A 20,652-nucleotide genomic window follows, 5' to 3' on the forward strand; every position below is an offset into this window, starting at 1 on the left:
GGCCGCCCACCATCCCCGCTCTCCGGGGCATTTCCACGCAGGCCTGGTCCGCGGGCATCGTCACTACTGCCAGGTGTGAGAAATGGGCCACAGCGGCCCCACGGACCAGCTCGAGAGAACACAGTCACCTCGCCCAGGAGCCCGAGCAGCCGATGCGGGTGGGAAACCCCGTTGGGGCCGGCCGCAAGGCTGGTCCTGCCCCCACAGCCACTCCGCAGGGACAGCATGATGGGGGCGGCCACAGGCTCCCCGGCGCAGAGCCCACAGCGTGCGCATATACCACAGCTTTATTACTTTCACAATCTTCCAAAGCACCTGTCCTGGCCCTGCCCCAGAAGCAGATGCCCAGAGGCAGGGAGGCAGGAAGGCAGCTGGGTAGGGGGCGTTGCACGCCCGCGGGGCAGAGCGCGGGACAGTCCATGTCGGTGGCGGGGAGACAGGACAGCACCGCTGGGGAGGGGTGCTGCTGGGGGGTGTTGAGGGGCAGCGCTTGGGGCTGGTAGGGGACGCGCAGGAGGCCCGGGGACGTCCACGGGGCGGCGAGGGCTCACTTGAGGCGGTAGAGGACCTTGCGCTGCAGGCGATGCTGGATCTCGCCGCGCCGCAACATGAGTTGCAGGACTTTGTGGATGGCATGCTCCGGGTATTTCTGTGGACAGGAGGCCAGATGCAGGAGCGAGTCTCCCCAGGGGACCCCCAAACACCCCACCGGCTCACCCGCTGGGCCCTCCTACCCTCCCTGCTCCCAGAGAACAGGGCTTTAGAAGAGGCCTTCGCATCCGTCTCCGTGGCTCCTATGAGCTCACACGTCCTCAGCCCCCACAGTTCGCCAGGCACTGCTGTGTACATGAACCCCCGCCCTTCCCGTGCGGCTGATACAGAGAGGACTCCCGTGTTACAGGGGAGAAGCTGAAGCCCAGAGAAACGAAGTCACTTGCTCAAAGTCACACAGCAAGTAAATGGCAGAGCTGGGACTTCATCGGAGTCCACCTGACTCCAGAACCCAAGCTCCTGATGCTCTGAACTTCTCTAAGCCTCAGTCTGCCGGCCTACAGAATGGGCGCGGTCCCACCTACTGCATGAAACTAAAGATTGCAGCAAGATGACGACCGTGAAGAGGAGCGAAAACCAGAAACTGGTGGGCTGTCCCTGTGGTTTTTGAGACCTCAAGTTCTCCATAGCATCTAGAAAGCCCCAGTCCTCTCTCTGTGGCCAAGAGCACTGTCCTCCAGGAGCAGGACAGCTCCCCATCTGGGCTCTGCCCCTGCCCCGTGCCCGTAAAGGCAAGGCAGTGGGGGGCGCCTGGGTGGCTCAGTGGGTTAAGCCTCTGCCTTCAGCTCAGGTCATGATCCCAGGGTCTTGGGATCGACCCGCATCAGGCTCTCTGCTCAGCAGGGAGCCTGCCTCCCCCACTCTCTGCCTGCCTCTCTGCCTACTTGTGATCTCCGTCTGTCAAATAAGTAAATAAAGTCTTTAAAATAAATAAATAAATAAATAAATAAAGTCACTTCAACAATTAAAAAAAAAAGCCAGGCAGTGGGGGAAGGGCTTGATGGGAAGGGCTGGGGGAGCCTGGCTGTGGACACCAGCACCCTGTCCCCAACCCTAATGGGACAGAGAGCTGCATGCTCCCCAGACTGAAGCAGTCCCTAGAGGACAAATGACAGGGACAGGTCCAGGACAAGGACAGCCACCCCATCCCTAACTCCGGCCTGTGTGTTGAGCCGCAGGACACGGCTGCTGGTTAGGTGGGAAGCAGGCACCAGGAGCGAGCAGGAGACACTCCACCCCCCAACCCGAGCCCAGGCCCCAAGCCCCCTGGCAGGCCCACCTGCTTGGTGAAGTCCTGGATGATGCTGTGCTCGGACACCTGGGAGCCGATGGCAAAGCGGCGCTTAAGCTGCTTCTCGACTCGGCTCAGCATCTCCTGGTCCTCCTGGCTGGTGAAGCCCTCCACCCCTGTGGACAGAGGAGGAACGGGTGGGAACGGGGTGCCAGGGATCTCGGTCGGCCCGTGGTGGGACGGACGCCTGGAGAGACAAGGCCCCTGAGCCAAGAAAGATGGCTCAGAAGAAAACGTCAACAAAAAGAAGAAACACCTTGAAGAAGGGAGCAGCATGTGGGGGACTGCGCAGGCCTGAGCAGACAGCTCGTAAGAGCCCTGAAGCCAGGGCGCGAGGCACACCTGTGCAGAGGGCAGAGGGAACAGGCGCAAAGCATGGAGGTAGAAACCCGACTTCATTTGAAACCCACCCAGGGGCTGGCGACGTGGCCAGACTAAGGACCAGGGGTCAGCTCCGACCCCTAGGCCACAGTATGGGTTTGGGTTTGATTCTGGGGGAGCAGCCAGTGGGGGGCTCTGCGGAGACATAGGATCTGACTTTGTGAGAACACTAGTAACATGTGGACCCACTCTGGCTGGTCAGGCAGCAGGGACAAAGTTCCAGAAGAAGCAGATCTCAGAGAGCTGAAGCCACTGGTGACACGGTCGGGGGGGGAGGGGGGACTGGCTCGGAGGCCACATCTGCACGGTGCCCTAAGGAGCCCAGGCAAGCGGGAGGCTCCTGAATTCCAACTACTGCTGCAGGGCGAGTCTCTCCTGCTGACCAAGACCCTACAGATGCCTTGGGTTTCAGCTAAGAAGAGGGCTGGGCATGGTCAGCGAAGTCACTGGGACGGACTTCAAGGCTCCAGGCTGAAAGGGGTCTGTCTGCAAGGCAAACTCCTACACAGCCTACAAGGCCCAACTAAAATTCCACTGTCCCAAATCACACCTGACCTCTGTGCATCAGCATCCCAGAGAACTCTCCGTTACCGAATGTCTCAAGAGACAGAAATCCCCTCCAGGGCAGAGACTGGCTTCACACACACGAGGATGGGGGTTAGCAGGTCCCTCCCACCACCCAAGGTTCCGGCCACACTGGCCCTCGAACCTGCCAAGCCTGCGGTCTCCTTGGAGGCGTGGCACCGAGCCCTCCCTCGACCCAGAGCGTTCTCTACACCGCCGCCCCCCAACAGAACCTAATGTCCTCATTTCACACCACTGCCTGTTGACCACCCCCCCGTCTCGACCCCCTCTCTGATGCGGAGGCATCTTGTCCTCAACACACCTGGCCTGCCAGAATCCCCACCCCCACTTCTGCCTGAACCTGATCTATCTGCCTTTGTTGTCTCTCCCCCCCATTCAGAATGAGAGGCCCACGACAAGGCAGACACTTGGAGATGGGTTTCCTCTTATACCCCAATACCTAGAATGGTGTCTGGCAAATACCACACCCCACAGGGTGAAGGGAGGACTCTATCCCAGGAGAGCCTGGCACACAGTCGGTGCTCCAGAAAAATCTGCTGGAAGGCTGAGCCTGAGGCAGGCAGTGGGACTGACAGCAGTTTGACCCACACTGGCCTGCGGGTCGAGAAATCCGCACTCTAGCTAAACAAATGGCACCACGCACAGGCCTCTGAGTGTCCTTCTCATTTCGAAGTGCCCTGCTGGCTTCTGGAAGGCAGCCGGAAGTCAAAGGAGGGGAAGAGCTTTGGAAGCGCTCGGAGTGCTCGCGAGCTCACAAGCAGGAGCGCTGGTGTTCTCCGGCAATGACAAAACCACAGTCCGTAATAACTGACGGGGTCAAGTCGGTTGTGTTCAAGGGTGTAGAAGAGAAACTGTGCTTCTCTTCTCGAGGAAATGGCTGTGGGCAGAAAAGGGAGGCCGGGGGGGAGGGTGGTTCTGACCGCCAAGAGGAAGCCCAGAGACGCCGGGCAACCGCACAGAAGCAACAAACGTTCCAGGCCTCCAGGATGCTGCCCGGCCCCCCCGGGACCCTCAGCCTGTGCCCCTGCGCCTGCTCACCTGACAGAGTGCCGGACAAGGCAGCGTCCAGCGTGGACACCTGGAAGAGCCGCAGAGCCTCCTCCACGTCGGCCTCCGTGGCAAAGGGCTGCAGCTTCATCTTGCTGAGGGCCTCCGCGATGCGCACGATGGCCTCCAGCTGCCTGCACAGGAGCGACGGGGCGGCCTCAGTTCACTCCCTGCCCCGACCCGCGCCACATCAGGGAGGTGTCTGCCCAGGGCAGGAAGGCCACGGGGGAGACTGCCTGCGGTCCCCATGACCCATCTTCCCTTCCTCCTCGGTAATGGAACCAATTCTGACTCTAGCACATGGCACCCAGCTAAAAGACATTTCCCAGCCTCTCCTGCATTTAGATGTGTCTAGGTGACTAAGGTGTAGCCAAGAAGTTCCAAGGTCAAAGTTTTGTGGTGATTTCAGCAAATGTCCTGAAAAGATAGGCCCTTCTTCTCTTTCCTTGCCTGTCACCTGGAATACAGAGGTGAGGGCTGCAGTTCCAGCAGCCATCTGGGACTAGGAAACAAGCCTGAGCTGCCAATGACCCTGAGAAGCCATCACATCAATCCTGGACCACCTACCCTCAAACATCCTTTGCTTACTCGACTCTATCTGGGCTTTCCATCACATACAGCCAGATTCACTTCTAACTCATCAGCGCTAGAGGCAGGATGCAGCCTACCAGGTAGGTCCCAACCCCCAGTCACTATATTCTGTGTAAACTCACAAGAAGTGAAGAACTATAACAACTGAGGTCCAGACAAGAGAAGCAATTTCCCTGCAGTCACACAATGGGCCAGAGTCTAGGTAGGACCCAGGGCTCATAACTTCCATGACTGGACACTTGCCCTCACCCTCAGGCTTCCCTGCAATGAATGAGGGAAGCCAGACAAAATTCACAAAACAGGGTTTCAGGTTTTCTCAGCCATAAAACAAGCCAAGAAATACATGTAGTCAGGGAGGCCACTGTTTATACTCCCCAAAGTCTTCCCGACCCACAGCCCATCTTATAGGCCTGCACTGGAGTTAGCAAGGGGCCCTGGCCCCAGGCTTGCTGGGCACATCCTGCTTTGTAACCCGGGGCCCGTCCGGCCCAGCTGGGTCCGGGCCGCGCATGGCCGCTCACCGCACGGTGATGGGGATGTTGGAGCGGCGGTCGAGGTCCCTCTCGTGCTGACGGGCTCCACTCCGCATCATGATGTACCGGTTCTTCAGCTTCTCTGCGGCCTCTGCCGACAGCCGGGGGCCACACTTCCTGCAGGATGTGGGGAGCTGCTGTCATAAGGCCAGGAAGCACTCAGGGGGCACCCACCGTGTTCCCCAACCACATGACAGTCACTCCTTCAAGGGAATGCTTAGATCACCTAATCCCACCCTCATCCTGAGGATGGAAAGACCGAGGCCAGAAAGAGAGAGCAACTCTCCAAGGCCACCCAGCACCTGGCATCAAGGTCGGGCAAGACACACCTGGGGCCAAGCCCCTGACGACGGGGCCATAAGGACCTCAAAACCAAGACGAGCACCCAGGACTACTGTGTGCTGCATCACTCAGCACTCCCAAGGAGAGGGTGAGTTCAGGACCCACATGACTACAGCGCCTCACTTCCCATTGGAGGGGCCCTCGAAGAGTCCCCCGCCCTCAGGTTTTACCTCCAACAAGAGCCAACTGAGGGCACCTACAGGTTCTCAGCACCATAGTTAACAGCCCAGCCTCTGGAGCCGGGTCCCTGGGTTCAAATCCTGGCTCTGCTACTGCCCACTTAGGACCCTGGACGAGTCACTTAACCTTTCTTTTCCCCACTTCTCTGCCTCAGGCCCACCTGCAGAATGGGTTAACTATAGCACCTCCAAGGCTTCGACACAGGGCGAAAGCTCATTTACACAGGAAACGCTCAGAGGAACGCCTAGCACAGCACGGGGACTACATGCACAATCACTGTTACAATCTGTGAGAGAAGTCAGACCAGAAGTCACAGCCACCATTTCCTGAGCGGGGCAGGGCTCTGCCGAGCTCTCAACCTCTGTGCAATCCTCACGAAAACCTAGGCCTTTGCCAGTCCAGGAATGCAAGGCTCAGAGGTCCCCTGACTTGCCCTAGGTCACATGGTGGGAGCGGACGTTACCGAGAGCCCACGTCCACAACGTCCACAATGCACTGCCTCCCTGCAAGGGACAGTCCTGGGGGCCTGCAAGACCTTCTAGCTCCTACATCCCTGTTTTAGCCATGGGGAAACTGAGGCCAAGAACCACAGAGTGACCTGTGCAAGGTCAGAAAGGAGCAGAGCTAAAATCCTAAGAAGAGCCTCATCTCAGGTCCCCTGTGTGAGAAGCAGGCCTGGGCTTCAGGGTTCTCTCCCCCAGGAGAGCCAGGCCACCCCAATCCCGCAGGGCCAAAGTCCAGGACTCACGCTCGACAGTAGGCAATGAACTTCTTCAGCTTGGCCAGGTCAACCTCACCTTCCACGGCCTGGGTCTGGGTCAGTGCACTCACGTGCAGAGTGATGACGTGTTTGGCCAGCATCTGGTGGAGCCAAGGGGACACTGGGTCAGCCCCCAGGCCCCCCCGAGCCTGATCCCCACACAGAAGTTGCACAGGCAGGGAGGGAGGAGCAGGCAGGGCCAGAACTCCTGGAAAGGAGGAGGCCCCCCCTTTCCTTGTGAGCGGTGAACTGATTCAACAAAATCCCACAGCTGCCAAGGCCTTATTTGCCCCCGTGAAGAGAGCAGCCGCCTGAGAACAAGCCTCCAGCAAGGGAGGCAGAGCAGAGGGGCAGAAAGGGAGCTCTGGTGACACCGGCCCCTGGATCTGGGTGGGCCTCGGACCTCCAGGCCTGCCCATTACACAAGCCGTTCCGTTCCTTCCAGAGACATCCCGACCAGAGCTGGGGTTCTAAACCTTGCAAAGGCTAACTCGCTTGTGTCACATACAATGGGTTGAGCCCAGGGAGAGAATAATTTCCCCAACTGCACAGCCCAGGCAGGAGGCAGGACTCCAGACCCCTAGACCAGCATTCCATGCAAGCCGCAGATACCGCACCCCAGCCCCAGCTGCCCACTAACAGGCAAGACTCTTGCCAGGCAGGACTTTAAGCCAAGCCCCTTGTTTGCCTTCCCCCAGAGCCGTGGGCCTGGCTCCCGCGGCCCCAGCTGGTTCCGGACGTACCACATCCCTCTCCTCGTTGTGCTCGTCCTTGACAATGAAGATCATGTCAAAGCGGGACAAGATGGTGGGCATAAAGTCGATGTTGTCTTCCCCCTTCGTCTCATCCCAGCGACCGAACACCGAGTTGGCGGCAGCCAGGACAGAGCAGCGGGAGTTGAGGGTGGTGGTGATCCCAGCCTGAGAGGGGGTCGGGGAGCAGACAAGCGAGATGAGAAGCCGGGCACACATCTCTCCCGCACGAACATGCGCGCAGGCCGGCGGCTGCAGCCCGCAGACACAGGGCAAACAGGCAAACGCGCCCGCCCGGGGTGCTCAGGGCAGCCAGAGGCTGGAGCCTGATCGCAGCCCCAGGCAGCACCCTCCGGCATGGCCGGGCCAGGCGGGACGGCAGCCACGCACCTTGGCTATAGAGATGGTCTGCTGCTCCATGGCCTCGTGGATCGCCACTCGGTCGTCTTCCCGCATCTGTGTGGGGCAGAGACGTCTGTGAGGCCCAGGGGCGGGGGCGGGGGAGCGGGGCAGCAGGAAAACTACAGTAGCGACCAGCCCTAAGTCCCGACTCTATGTCTGGTCCACGGCAAGAACCAGGCGGCCTCCCGCCCTGGTGACGATGAGCCGTGTGGGCTTGGCTCTCCTCTCCCCTCTCCACGTGGGGAAACTGAGGCTCAGAGGCTCAACCACTTCCCTCTAGTGAGAGGCCCAGGACCGAATACCGGTCTCCAAGTCAGAGGTGTTTCCTGTGGTCCCAGCCCAGGAGGCCAGGCCTCCAGCCCCACAACCCCAAGGAGCACCCACCTTTCGGCCCCCACCTTGCCGTCAGACCCACCTTGTCAAACTCGTCAATACAGACGACCCCACCGTCGGCCAGGACCATGGCTCCGCCTTCCATGATGAAGTTCCGTGATGAGGGGTCCCTCATCACTGAGGCTGTCAGGCCGGCTGCGCTGCTGCCTTTCCCAGAGGTGTACACCTGGGGCAGGGGGGACATAGGACACGACTCAGCTCCAGCTCCTTGCCCTAACCCCAGTGAGACTGATGTGGCTGCCCCAAGGCACACATCCAAGCTGGCTGTGGAGCCGGGAATAGAACCCGTGCACCTCCCTTTGGGTGGGAAGGCGGCCCAGGGCACCAGCCTGGCCTGGAGGCTCTCCCCGGGGCAGAAGGGTAGGGGGCGTCCACGTCCATGGTCATCTGAGACCCATCACGGCCCTGTGAAGCAGCACTCATGGGACCAGCTCACAGAGGAGCGGACTGTGGCCCCAGGCAGAGGCATGCCACACTCCTGGGGGGCCTGAGGGCTGGGCTGTGGACTCTTGCCTCCAAGAGGAAGCTTGCCCCTCCCTAGTCCCCTGTCGTCTTTGTACAGAGCCGCGTGCCACGAACTTGCCACCGTGGCAAGTCCAGTGTGAGATGGGCTTTGAGTGCAAAACACACACGCTTCCCAGGTCAGTACTTAACGAAAGAGAAGGTAGAGTGCAGTGCGGTATTTTCTATATTAAGCTACAAGCTAAGACTGTAACACTTTAGATAAAATATTAAAATTAATTTCATCCGCTCCCTTTAGATTTTCACCAGGGGTGCCGGGAAGCTGGAAAACACCCCGCGACCCCCAGAGCAGCGCCCGTGGGTCTCTAGCATGCGACTGCAGCACACCGGGCATTCTGATCCCCCAGACCATATTCCCCCACACAGCCCCTCCTGCCAGGTCATCTTCACCCCACTCTGAGCCCCTAGACCCACAGATCACTGCACAGAGGACCCCACCTACCGCACACTTGGGGTCAAATCCCTGCGCGTGCACATACTCACTGTGGGACCCTGGGCAAGATGGAGCTTTCCTGTACCTCAGTTTCCTCCTTTATTAAAAAGGGTCACAGCACCCACTGCACAGCGAGCACAGCATTAGGTCAGTAAGTGTACGCAGCGGGCTGCGAGCAGGGCCTGGGCCCTGATCGTTGCGCGAGGACCAACATCACCATTTAGCAGGTGGATGCACGGAGTCTCAGGGAGAAGATGGAGGAACACACGCAAGGTCCGCAAGCTAGCCACTGGCCAGGCCGAGACCCAAAGCCCACGCTGCCTCTGAGGCTGCAGTCTACCTGCTGCCCCAAACTGCCCCACGCCCGCTGGTCCCCTTCCTCCTCTCAGTGCCATCCTGACCCGCAGCCATGAGGAATGCGGAAGAGGCCCTGGTGAGCCGGTCCACCAAGGACTGGGGCACCAGGTAGCCGGGCCGCAGCCTGTCTTCCTAAGGGGCGGCCGAGCAGAGCGGCGTGTCCCAGGCACTCACCCCAATGGGAGAGCACTTCTCCACGAACTTCAGCAGCTGCGACTTGGCCGTCCCTGGGTCCCCAAGCATCAGCAGGTTAATGTCTCCTCGGCGGGTGAGTCCGTCGGGGAGCCTGGGGGAGGACAGGCAGGTAGGCCAGGCTGGGACTCAGGCTGGGCATGGGGCAGGCTGGCAATCAGCCCCACAACCTGCATCGCGAGCCTGTAAGCCTCGGGGGGGCGGGGGCTCTGGACTGGGACCCTCGGTCACAGCCGTGCCCTCTAGCCTCATCCGTGGTTAACAAGGGAGAGAACTTGGCTCCAGGCCAGGGATGGTCAAGGGTAGGGCACTCAGGGCCCGGCCACACATGATAAGGGTCTGATCAAACTGCCCTGGTGGCTGGAAAGGAAAGGGGGGGGGCGCCCAGCACATGCGACTGGCACTAGGCAGGCAGGATCCTGGCCCCACTGATGGGTTTTCTCTGGAAGTCCCTTTCGCTCTCCATGCCTCCACTGCCTCACCTCCAAAGCGTGCTTGACCAGAGCTTCCTCTGAGGGTGACTGTGAGAACTGGCTAGGTGTCGGACACAAGAAAGCGCTTGCAAGAAGGCCCCATGTAGTGGTAACTGCTGGTAATGTTATCTTCCCTAGCTCTACTACTTCCTAGTTTCAAGAGCACACGTGCTGTCCTGCAAGGGCCAGGTTCTCATCTGCCCTGTTCCATGGAAACTTGGGTTTAGAGAGGTGGTATCTCTTGTCCAAGGCCACACAGGAAAAAGTGGCAGAGACTTCATCTCTGGTCTCCAGTCTCCCAGCTCAGAGCTCTCCCCACTGCACCTGCTGGACCCCCTCCTTCCCCTGCCCAGCCTACCTCTACTTTGGTTAAGGGGATCCCTCTGGGTAGGAGAGCATGGATTAGCCATTAGGTGACAGCAAGCCTGGGAGCTTGGGAAGGGGCCTGGGAGTACCACGCAAGGCTGAGGATCCCGGGAAAATGAGAACATTCAAGTCCTGACCGTCAGCGGCTATCCCCCTATGGCCAAGTCACTCTCCCCTCCCCAGATCTGGCGGGACTGAGCCCCTACCTCTTTCGGGAACCCCCAAACAGCAGGCAGGCGATGGCCTTCTTCATGTCTGTGCCCCCGAAGATGGATGGAGCGATGCTCTTGGAGATGACTTCATAGACATTGGGGAGGGCGGCCAGACGCCGGAACTCCTCCTCTTCCTGGGGGGTCACAGCCCCGGCAAAGCTGCGGCCTGGGTGGGGGAGGGAAGGAGGGTGCATGAGTGCTGTGTGAGGCAGACCCTGGCCAGCTGGTCAGGGGCCCCCACAGGGCAGGGCCTCAGAGCCCAGATGGCATAAGCCTGGGGAGACAGAGCCCAGGTCTCCCTGCCAGGAGTGGGCCTGTGCTCGTGGTCCAGTGAGAGAGGGAAAGGGGGCTGTGAGGAACTAGAGGGCCAGATCGTAGAGACGCTCGGGGACCACTGGCAAGAGAGGGGGGACGGGGAGGCCAGGAGGCCTGACCAAAACCTTGGAGAGAGACAGCAGGGGCTCGGCCCAGGACACAGCACAGCCTGAGCCCCAAAGCCCAAACTCACCGGAGCCATCTGTGTCCACCTGGATGCCCAAGACACGGACGTAGGCGCTCCGGATGCCCACGCCCACCCTGTCCCGGCCCTTGTTGGAGGTCAGGCCAAACTTCTTGATGGAGTAAATGCCCATGATGGTGACCCTGTTTCCAGGGACGACCTTGTCACACAGGTACCTGGGGAGACAGGGAGGAGAGAGAAACAAAGATGAGAGCCTGGTGGGGACCTTCTCACCCACCGTGGCCCTCACGATCCACCTTAGCACTGATACTCCAGATCTCTCCGTCCCTCGGGGCCCCCGCTCCAAGTGCGCATGGCTTGGCTGCCTGCGGGATGGTGCTGAGTACCCCGGTCGTGGAGTTGGCCTGACCCTTCCCTGCCCACAAGAACTCTTTTGTTTTGCCGGCTAGGGCCCCAGGGAGGCTCGGTGCTAGCTCACCCCAGCCTTCAGAAGCCCCATCCCCATCTGCTGCCAGACTCGCCACGGGGGTCCTCTCGGCCAGCTCAGGGGAAGGGGTGTCCAAGGGGTATCCAAGGGTGTCCTTGTCCTCCTTAGGCCCTCCGGCCTCTCTGCAAGGTCCTCCCCCCATTTCTGCATCTTCAGGGCTCCACGAGCTTGGGCACATCCTGCCTCTGGACACCTACATTCTCTTTGCAAAACTAAGACAATGAAACAAGGAGTCTCCAAGTCGCTCCAGTGAAAACCAGTGAGGCACAGAGGGGACACTGGGGCATGCACGTGTCTGCACTCTGCCACTTAGAAGCTGTGTGACCTCAAAGAAGTCACTGCACCTCTCTGAGATTGGAGAAGTAGCAGGGCAGTGATAACATGATCGGACCTGCTCAAGTGTCATGGGATCATGGGAGGAAACAGACCCAAATGTGATTTACGTCCCAGAGTCACACCCCACAAAGGAGCATCACTGTCGCAATCACTGCCCCAAAAGGATTCTATGACAAAAAAAAAAGTGCCTATGCACTTTTTTTTCCCTCTTCTGTTTTTTAGAGAAAGAGAAGAGAGTACCTTAAGCAGGCTCCATGCCCAGTGTGGAGCCCGACAGGGGGCTTGATCTCACAACCCTGAGATCATGACCTGAGCTGATATCAGGAGTCTGCCTCCGAGGTGCCCCTTCCCATACGTCCCCCTCTTAAGCCTGGGTTAGACTACTTGCAAAATAACCTAACAAACACCAAACACTTAATTCCTATTAAGGACCTGTATGAAACATGTGCATTTTCCAATTACCATTTCCAGCAATCTATCTAGAGATTAAAGACTGTCATGAAGCCCATTTTACTGCTAACGAAAGCAAACCTTCACCTGCGCACGTTAACTTGCTCCAGTCGGATCCCTGCAAGTTCCCACCATCACTGACAAAGTTAACAAAACCTAGGGATTCATCCTCAGAAAAACATGCAGCACAGAACATTGGCAGATGTTTTGCACATCCAGAACATCTGGATGCACGGCATCCGGCAGCTCCCGCAGCTTGAGGGTCTGGATGCACATCCAGGTGCAGAACCGTGGTCACAAGTCCAAGCCTTCCTCCCAGGTGGCTGCAAGGGGACCAGACTCTAGCTGGGCACCTCTCCTCCTTCCCAACCACTCCGCAAAATCCAAGGAAAGATGTCATCAGAAGGCGTGGGTGGGGCAGGGGCGCCAGGGGGTTCTGGAACTGCAGAGCGGGGGGCTACGTGCCCTTGCAGATTCCAGGGCCACCGAGGGAACTGAAACGTATGGGAAGCACTGGTGTGTTCAGTGAACAAGTGTTCCACAACAAGCCGTCCTCTTCTCCCACCGTGCCTCAGCCAGGGCCACTGGCTCCCACAGACACCCAGACCCACCCCTACCTCCAACCCTGCCCCGCCCTGCACCCCCTGCTTCACCTGTCGCAGTAGAGCTGCATGTGTCTGGGCATCTCGCCATGAGGCACGGCATCGGGCAGCTCCTGCAGCTTGAGGGTCTGGAAATCCACACACTTGCACTTGTCAGGCATGATAAAATACGGGTCCAGTGGACACTTGGGGCGCCCGGCCTGCTCCCTGTACAGAGAGAAGAAAGGGTCACCAGAGCTCTCTGGAGAACCCAAAGCCCAGAGAGTCCATCCCAGGAGCTGGGGACAAGATCTGGCCAGGAGCAAGTTGAGGCTCTCTGTAATAAGCTGGACAAAGCCCTTAAAAGGAGCGCAGCTCTGTGGGAGACCACGAACCAGATCAGGAAGGGGGAGGTCTGCTGCAGCCCGGGCTCTTCCCTTAACTTATGGGACGCAGACAAGTCACACTCTCAACCCCCACGAGGGTCTCAGTGTCCCCACAAGTAGAGAGACTGAATCAACAACGACCTTACAAAACCCCCACTCAAATCCCAGGATCTCTTGGTGAGGCTCTGGGCACTTAGAGACCATTCTCAGGGTCCAAGCCTCTTTTTACCTCCATGTTAGCAAGTCATGGTTCAATGACTATAGCTGCGTTCCCGCAAAGCACCCACTATGTGCCAGACACTGTTCTACGGGCTGGGGACACGGCAGGGAACCAAAGTCCCTGCTCTTACAGAGCTCATGTTCTTGTCAAGGGAGACTGAAAAAGCCAGCTGGTAAATGGCTGCATGACAGGACGAGAGCGGTGCCCCATGCTGTCGGGTAGGTGGGGAAGAGTGACCGGGTATGTGTGTACCGAATGTAAGATGGAGGACCTGGGATGAACTTCTGGAAAGTGACGTAAGAGAAAGCTGATGGAACTGAGAACAAGGACTGCAGAGGTCAGGAGGAGAATGCTCAGGGCAGAGGAAATAGCACATTCAAAGGCCCTGTGCCAGCACTGTGCTCAACGATCCCAGGAACAGAGGGAGGCTGGGCCTAAAGAGAGGGAGGAGGGCCATGGAGGGCCGTGCAGGCCCGGACAGTGTCTGACTTTGGGTGACATGAAAATGATTAGGTCACCTGCAGGGCAAAGTGTCACCAGCTGTGATGTGGAGAACAGACTGGGGGACGAGGGTGGGCTTGGGAGATCATGGCTCCAGGTGAGACAGGAGAGCATGAAGCAAGGCAGCCATGCCAGGTGGTGAGAAAGAATGTGATTCTCTACGTGCAAGCTCCGGAGCAGAGCCAAAATGACTTCTCTGCTGTCTAGACGGAAATAGGAGGAGACACTCTAGAGACCAAGGACTTGGGCCTGAGCACCTGAAAAATCAGTGCTTCCATCTGGGGTACAGGAGAGGGGTGGCGGAAGGGTAGATCTGGGCGTGGGATGGAGGTCAGGTCTGTGTGGGGGGCCTGCCACCTACACAGGGGCATCGGCCAGCAGCCGGATCTGACCCTGGAGAGTTCAGGGGAGACACACATGTGAGTGTCCTCTGCACGTGGACTGTATTTAAAGTTCAAGACCACACAGGGAACGAGTAGAGAAAAAAAGCAGTACAACTAAGCCCTGCCACATTTAGGTCAGAAAGCTGAGGGGAACCAGCAGAGGCCAAGGAGCAGCCTTAGAGAAGGGGCGGGCCCTTCAGGTCAAGGTGAAGATCGCTTCCTGCAAGGGGCCAGAGAGCAAACGCTGGGCTGTAGAGGCGGAGGCCATCTGCTCTCTGCCTCTACAGTGCACACACAGTAGGTGTCAATTGTCCATGCGTGAGCGCGCCCTCTTCCTGGGCCAGCTGCCCCAGCAAGCCAGTGTGCCTTAGAAGACTCCAGCAGACTCATTCCCCTGCACTGCTTTTTCCTCCCCTTTGTTGGATTCCCCAACAAAGGGTGTCTGAGCAGCCTGGTGGGCACGCAGAGGACACCTGTGTGCGGGGCTGTGCCACTCCCGCGAGGCAGGCCCTGAGCTGCAGGCCAGCACTCCCCCTGCCCATCTCGCCCCCACCAGCCACCCCATCCCCCCTGACCAGGTGCGGGGCCCAGCAAGGCCCACTCACGTGTTGCACTTCCTAGGCAAGGCATAGCCCTCCAGGCCGGGGCGCAAGGCAATGTTGCTGAGCGTGTTGCGGCAGCTCCGGCACTGGATGGAGATGCGGGTGGCCTTGGCGCGGACCCCGGTCGCCGAGATGACAATACCAGGGATCTTCACCAGGTGCGACATCATGTCTGACTGCAACAGAGCCAATGACAGCGTGGTTTGTTCAAGGGAGACAGAGACAGTGGGGATTATGGTAAAAATCTCTTTTTCTGGGGCACCCAGTCAGCTCAGTAGAACATGTGACTCTCGATCTCAGGGTCTCGAGTTCAAGCCCCACAGTGGGCATGAAGCCTACTTAAATAAAGAAAAAAGAAACACATTTCCAGAAAATCTCCTCTTCTAATGCATGCTAAAGTATTTAGGGGTAAAGTGGCCCTTCTGTAATTTATGTAAAATTTAGCAAGGGCCCCAGCGAAGTTCAGTCAGTTAAGCATCTGACTTCAGCTCAGGTCATGATCTTGGGAGTCCTGGGATCAAGCCCCGTGTCAGGCTCCGGCAATCAATAGGGAGAGTCTGCTTCCCCCTCCCTCTGCCCCTTCCCCCTTTCCTGGGCGTGTGCTCGCTCTCTCTCTCAAAAATAAATAAAATCTTTTTAAAAAATTAAAACACAGTGCTTTACCAAAAAAAAAAAAAGAGAGAGAGAGAGAGAGAGAAAGAAAGGGAGGGAAAGAGGAAGGGAAGAAGGAAGGAAGAAAGAGAAACAGCAAATAAGGCAAAAGGTTAACGGCTAAACCCAGCTAAAGATACGTAAGAGTCATTACACTGTTCTATTTCCAAGTATAATTTTCCATAAAACAAAAAAAATAAATAAGTTCCTTCCCTCACTTTCTTCCTGTTCCCAGTGGCTCCTCTAGGACAGGCAGGCTATGGGTTCATGCCGGCGCCCCCTCCAAAGCCTGAGACATGGGGGGCAGAGAAAGAAGGAGGCCAGGCCCCTCTGCGGTACGTGAGGGCAGGCAGGCCCGCCGCCATGACCCGGAGCTGGAGCCACCATAGAACATGTGTTTTGTTTTTTTAGAGCACAAGCTACAAAGCTGCAGGTGTCCTGGCACCAGAATCCCAAGCTGGAAAGGGCAGTGGTTGCCTCAGCCCCTCCAAGCCACCCTGACAAATGGTCCTTCTAGAAAGGGCTCTTCCCCAGTCACGGGGAACCCATCAGCTGAAACAGGCCATTCACTGTGTCCTCCAACGAGTCTGAGGGTAGGAAGCGTGTCCCTGGGGGGAGCTGAGGCTTGGCTCCCTAATCAAACAGCTGCCCCCACAAAACAGACCCAATACCACGTCCCCAGAGAGGCAAGCGCGTGACACTGAGCTGGATTCCAAACATTGTCACAGAGCCCCTCCCCGGTGCTGGGAAGAGAAAAAGCTAACAAGCTCCAGAGCCCACCAGCCCGCTTCTGGAATAGACCTGCCATCGTGCAAGCAAAAGGTAGCTTGACAGGGGCTCCAAAAGAGCTGCAGGATGTGGGGATATAAGCAAAGACCAGAGTATGGTCCTCTGGGTGCAACGCGTGACGAGGAAGCGCCATTAGCTAAATGGGTGACACCCGGGCCCCACTGCAGAGTGCGCCGAGCACCGGCACACGCGTCACTTCCCTAGATTCTGACAACAGCCCTTTGACCACCACTAGCGTCCTGACCATCGGCACTTCCCACTCACCACTCTCGTGCTATTTTATCAGTTCTTTACATGAGAGCCAGAGGGACTGTTTGCAAATGGAATTGGCCCTTTCTGCTTAAACATCTGCTGCTTTCCTACTGTGACTCCTACAGAACCCAAGTTCCTTCCCATGGCTGGAAAGGCCCTGACCCTCTGGCCTCTTCCCTCCTTCCCCCTTCCTTCCCCCAACCCTCAAACTCACTGGAGTCCAGCCACACTGGCTTCATCTTATTCCATGAAGCATGCCATTATCCCCACCTCAGTGCCTTTGCACCTGCTTTCTCCTTGAGCCTGGGATGCTCTTCCCTTGGGCTGTCATGCAGCTGATGATGCATCTCTCAGACTCACTCCAACATCACTTCACCGGAGGCCTATTCCCACCACCACACACCTCCTCGGCCACTGTCATGTGTACCTCGTTCCCTTTTCTTCATGACTATACATGGCTCCTGAAGCCTTCTCAACCTCCCTTACCCGGTTCTCCCACCATAATCTCCACGAAAAGCAAGTCCCATTTGTTATAGTGAGGGTCTAGCCCTGCTCCTGGAGCGAAGCAGCCTTCAGTATTTGTCAATTAAAACAAATAAACACCCTGGGTACCTCTGGGTGGCTCAGCCGGTTGGACGAATAACTTGGTTCCAGCTCAGGCTCAGGTCATGATCAAGCCCCACTCGGAGCTCCGTGCTGAGTGGGGAGTCTAGTGTGCCTGTCTCCCTCCCTTGCTCCTCCCACACTCAGGCTCCCTTGTACTCCCTCTTGAATGAATAAATAAAATCTTTAAGAAAATAAACACCTGTATGACCGACTGGCTTTGCCCACCCCTCCTGCTTCCTATCACTCTTCAGCCACATTGGCTATCCTTCAACATGGCCTTGAATGTACCATGCCCAACTCAACACTCAGGCTTTGCATGGGCTACACTCGGCCTCCCGGGAACGCTCTTTGCGCCGTCTGCCCCCTCAGGTGGTTCTCCACCAAGAAAGCCTTCTCCATCTTTCCCAGAGGGCTACCCACCTGATTTCTTCCACAGCACTTCCGATCAACTACAACCATCATGGGTGATATTCACTGGTTTACTCAAGGTCCCCCCCAAACCCAAACACCTCCTGGAGGGATATAAAGTTCACAAGAACAGGAGCTTCGTGTTTAGTTCAACATTGTTTTTCCATGGCCCAACTCAATGCCTTGCCCATGGAAGGAGCTCACTTGTTCAATGGGTTAATTATAGCAAGGAAGAAATGGGCTCAGAGAGATCGAGCAAGCTGCTCAGGGTCACACAGCTCGCACTCTGGTCTGCCTGTGTCTGAAGCTCCTAAACACCATGCAGCAGCCACTGTCACCCTCCAACCGGTCTCTAAGTGGACCCACCTTGAGACTACGAATGCTGGACGGGCTGGCATCCGACTTGAGCATGACCTGAATGTCCTGGAGCACTTCCTCGCCTGCGGGCCGGGGCCGGGTCACCTCATCAGCCACCTCCTTGGCAGCTTCCTCTAGCTAGAGAAGAGGAAGGTGACAACTCTTGGTCACCAGAGCGGGACCAGCCCTGGGGGACTCAGGGATGGGGTCCCACTCACCAGCTGCAAGTGCTCGGCCGGCTGCTTGTACAAGTAGTCGGCCAGGTCCTCGTCAAAGCTGGCCAGGTCCTCCATCTCCACTTCGACCCAGTACTCCCCCAGATTGTAATGGCGCTTGAGCTCATCCCTGGCATGGGCAGGTGACAGGATGGGGGTGGGGTGCAGAGCAGAGGAAATCAACACTGGCTGAGGTACACATGCACCCACATCCGCCCACACCATCACCAACGGCCACCCCCACCCCGCTTCTCTTTCCTCTTCCCAAACACCCACGGAGGTCCACGTAGCTCTATGCTGTAACTCTGCAGAGGCACCCTACTGCCCAGAAGGGTGTCCTCCAAAAAGCCCTCGTTTTGGAGGGGTGTCCTCCCAAAAGCCCCACGGCAACAGTCCCACGAGATGCTGAGAGAGATCTCCACACTAAAGACAGGGCTGTGTGCACAGGTTGGTTTGGGAAACTCGGTTCTTTCCCTGCAGGACCCTTCGGAGCCTTCTAGTTTCTCTCAGACACTAACAAAGCTCAAACTTGGGAGACCACAGATAGCAGTGACCGTATCTGTCTTATCAACCCCCAGATGGGACTTTGTTTACAGAGCATCCCACGGGACTACTGTCCCCAAACACATTGAGGGACCCCGGACCTATGCTATGCAGAGCCCTCTCCGCAGCCTCATCTCAGATCTTATTCCTTTCGACCTTATGGCCCAGAGCCACAAGAAACAGCCACCCTGAACCGGAAAGCACCTTACTCTAAAAGCCCACCCATTCCTCTCCGCCCATACACTCAACTGCTCCTATCGGCAATGCCGATACTTGGTCGGCAAGGCCACACCCGAAACTCTTTTCTCAGCCGGGGGTCATCTTGGGCTCCTCTGGAAGCCTCCTTCACTCCCCTTTTACATTCCTCCTTTGAGGCAACTGTCACCTTATAATCTATCTCTTGACCTCCATGCCTTGCCCCCACTGACCTTTGAGCTTCTGAACAGCAAGCAGCAGGGAGTCTTTTCATCTTCCTATCTCAATGCCTAGCACAATGCCTGGCACACACATGGTCAATGTCAGCGGGCACATGAATAAATGGGAGGCAGAACCGCTGGCATCCATTTACTGATGACACAGGGAGTCCGTTACTTGGAAGTCAATCAGCTAACCACTGGCCACGCCCAAGCCACAGACACCCACAAATTCACCTTCTCTGCATTTTAAGGTGCCAGGGATAGAGGCTGGGCCTACCAGGATTTGGCGTGATGCCACGGGTTAGACAATGACCAAAAGCAGGTTCAGCGGGTAGCCGGCACCTGAACAGTGCCTGGCGGACGACAGGAGCTGCTCAGCAGAAGCGGCAAGATTGGAACGAACGCCTAAGTGAAATAAATCCGGACGACTGGGGACCTGGGTGGCTCAGTGGGTTAAAGCCTCTGCTTTCCGCTCGGGTCATGGTCCCAGGGTCCTGTGATCGGCCCGCATCGGGCCCTCTGCTCAGCAGGGAGCCTGCTTCCGCCTCTCTCTCCCTGCCTCTCTGCCTACTTGTGATCTCTGGCTGTCAAATAAATAAAATCTTTAAAAAAAAAAAAAAAAAAATTCCGGACGACCACCTTCACCTTTTGCACGCACAGAGAACTTGAGTGTAGGGGGCACCACAAACGCAGACCACAGGAAAACAACAAGAAGGAGGTCAACAGCCAGTCCCAGATAAAGAACCAAAGGCCCCCAACAAGTTCCAGGTGGTTGTAAGGGGCCCACTCAACAGAGGCTCACTCAAAAGTTAACTTCAGGTATAAACTGGACAAAACCCAAGTGTCACACGGGAGCGGCTGGGACCCGGATCCTCCCACCTGGGACAGGCCCCATCACCTCTCTGGGCCCGTGGCCCCATCCCTGCTGTAGGACAGCAGAAGGCTCTGGGTGCGGACGCGTGTTCGCACTGGGTCCGTGCGCTCCACGCCGGCGGGTCTGCACGCCCACCCTCGGCCCGCCCCAGCCCGCACCTGTATTTGAAGGTGAAGCCGGTGCGGTCGGTGCCCACTCGGTACTGCCGCAGGAACTCCTTGAAGCGCCTCTGCAGCTGCGACTTGCGGGCCTGCCCCTCGTCGGCCGCGGTGTCCCCCCCGAAGCTGTCGCTGTAGAAGATGCCGGGGTCGTCGAAGCCCGACATGACTGCGCCTGGCGCGGGCACAAACAGCTGAAGCGGACCGGGGACGGCGGCGCGCGACCCGGGCTCAGGTGCCCGGAGGCTCGGCTCCGAACGCGGGGCTCGGGGTCCCCGGCCCTGCCACAACAGACCCTGCCCACCCTGCCGGGCCCTCAAGTGCGAACACCAGCACACTCCCTGCCCACCACCCCCTCGCAGACCCGCCGGTCTCACCTCCCACTTACCGCACTCCCGGGACCCGGTAGAGAAGAAGCTCCACTCTCTGCCGCCAAGTTTCGCGGGAAAAACCGGGCGCCGCAGCCGCAGCCGCTGCGCCCCGATTGGCTCGCCGGGGTCCCGCGGCCAGTGATTGGATCGCTCTGAGCCCGCGAGCACCGCCTTCCAGGCCGGCCGTCGGAGCGGATTGGCTGCGGGGATCATGACGTCACGTCCCTGGCCTTCTTCCGGGC

At 57.9% G+C, this 20,652-nt stretch overlaps 1 protein-coding gene across 2 annotated transcripts; it reads right to left on the reverse strand.

Annotated features, from left to right (window-relative positions):
* Positions 1-269: 269 nt before the first annotated feature.
* On the reverse strand, positions 270-20,529 carry MCM5 (minichromosome maintenance complex component 5). Of its 2 annotated transcripts, none has more exons than XM_032346452.1 (17): positions 20,428-20,529; positions 20,040-20,214; positions 18,052-18,178; positions 17,843-17,971; positions 14,774-14,946; positions 12,751-12,906; positions 10,873-11,039; positions 10,359-10,530; positions 9,296-9,407; positions 7,832-7,975; positions 7,405-7,470; positions 7,006-7,182; positions 6,251-6,363; positions 4,969-5,097; positions 3,848-3,990; positions 1,832-1,959; positions 270-649 (listed from the first exon to the last, which is right to left on the reverse strand). In XM_032346452.1, the coding sequence occupies exons 2-17, from the start codon at positions 20,204-20,206 to the stop codon at positions 548-550; spliced, it is 2,205 nt and encodes a 734-aa protein (XP_032202343.1). In that variant the 5' UTR covers positions 20,207-20,214; positions 20,428-20,529; the 3' UTR covers positions 270-547. The 2 variants fall into 2 exon arrangements, with proteins under 2 accessions (XP_032202343.1, XP_032202342.1); XM_032346451.1 differs by having other exon boundaries at positions 20,417-20,520.
* Between the last annotated feature and the right edge of the window lie 123 nt (positions 20,530-20,652).

Source organism: Mustela erminea, chromosome 6 (assembly GCF_009829155.1).
Source record: "Mustela erminea isolate mMusErm1 chromosome 6, mMusErm1.Pri, whole genome shotgun sequence".
In the NCBI taxonomy this organism is placed as follows: domain Eukaryota; kingdom Metazoa; phylum Chordata; class Mammalia; order Carnivora; family Mustelidae; genus Mustela; species Mustela erminea.

Excerpts from the sequence above, each read along its gene's own strand:
- MCM5 (XM_032346452.1), bottom strand. The coding sequence starts at position 20,206 with ATGTCGGGCTTCGACGACCCCGGCATCTTCTACAGCGACAGCTTCGGG. Across the intron at positions 14,947-17,842 it reads CCAGCATTCGTAGTCTCAAG|TCAGACATGATGTCGCACCT; the intron begins GTGGGTCCACTT and ends GCTCTGTTGCAG. Across the intron at positions 1,960-3,847 it reads CTTGTCCGGCACTCTGTCAG|GGGTGGAGGGCTTCACCAGC; the intron begins GTGAGCAGGCGC and ends CTCTGTCCACAG.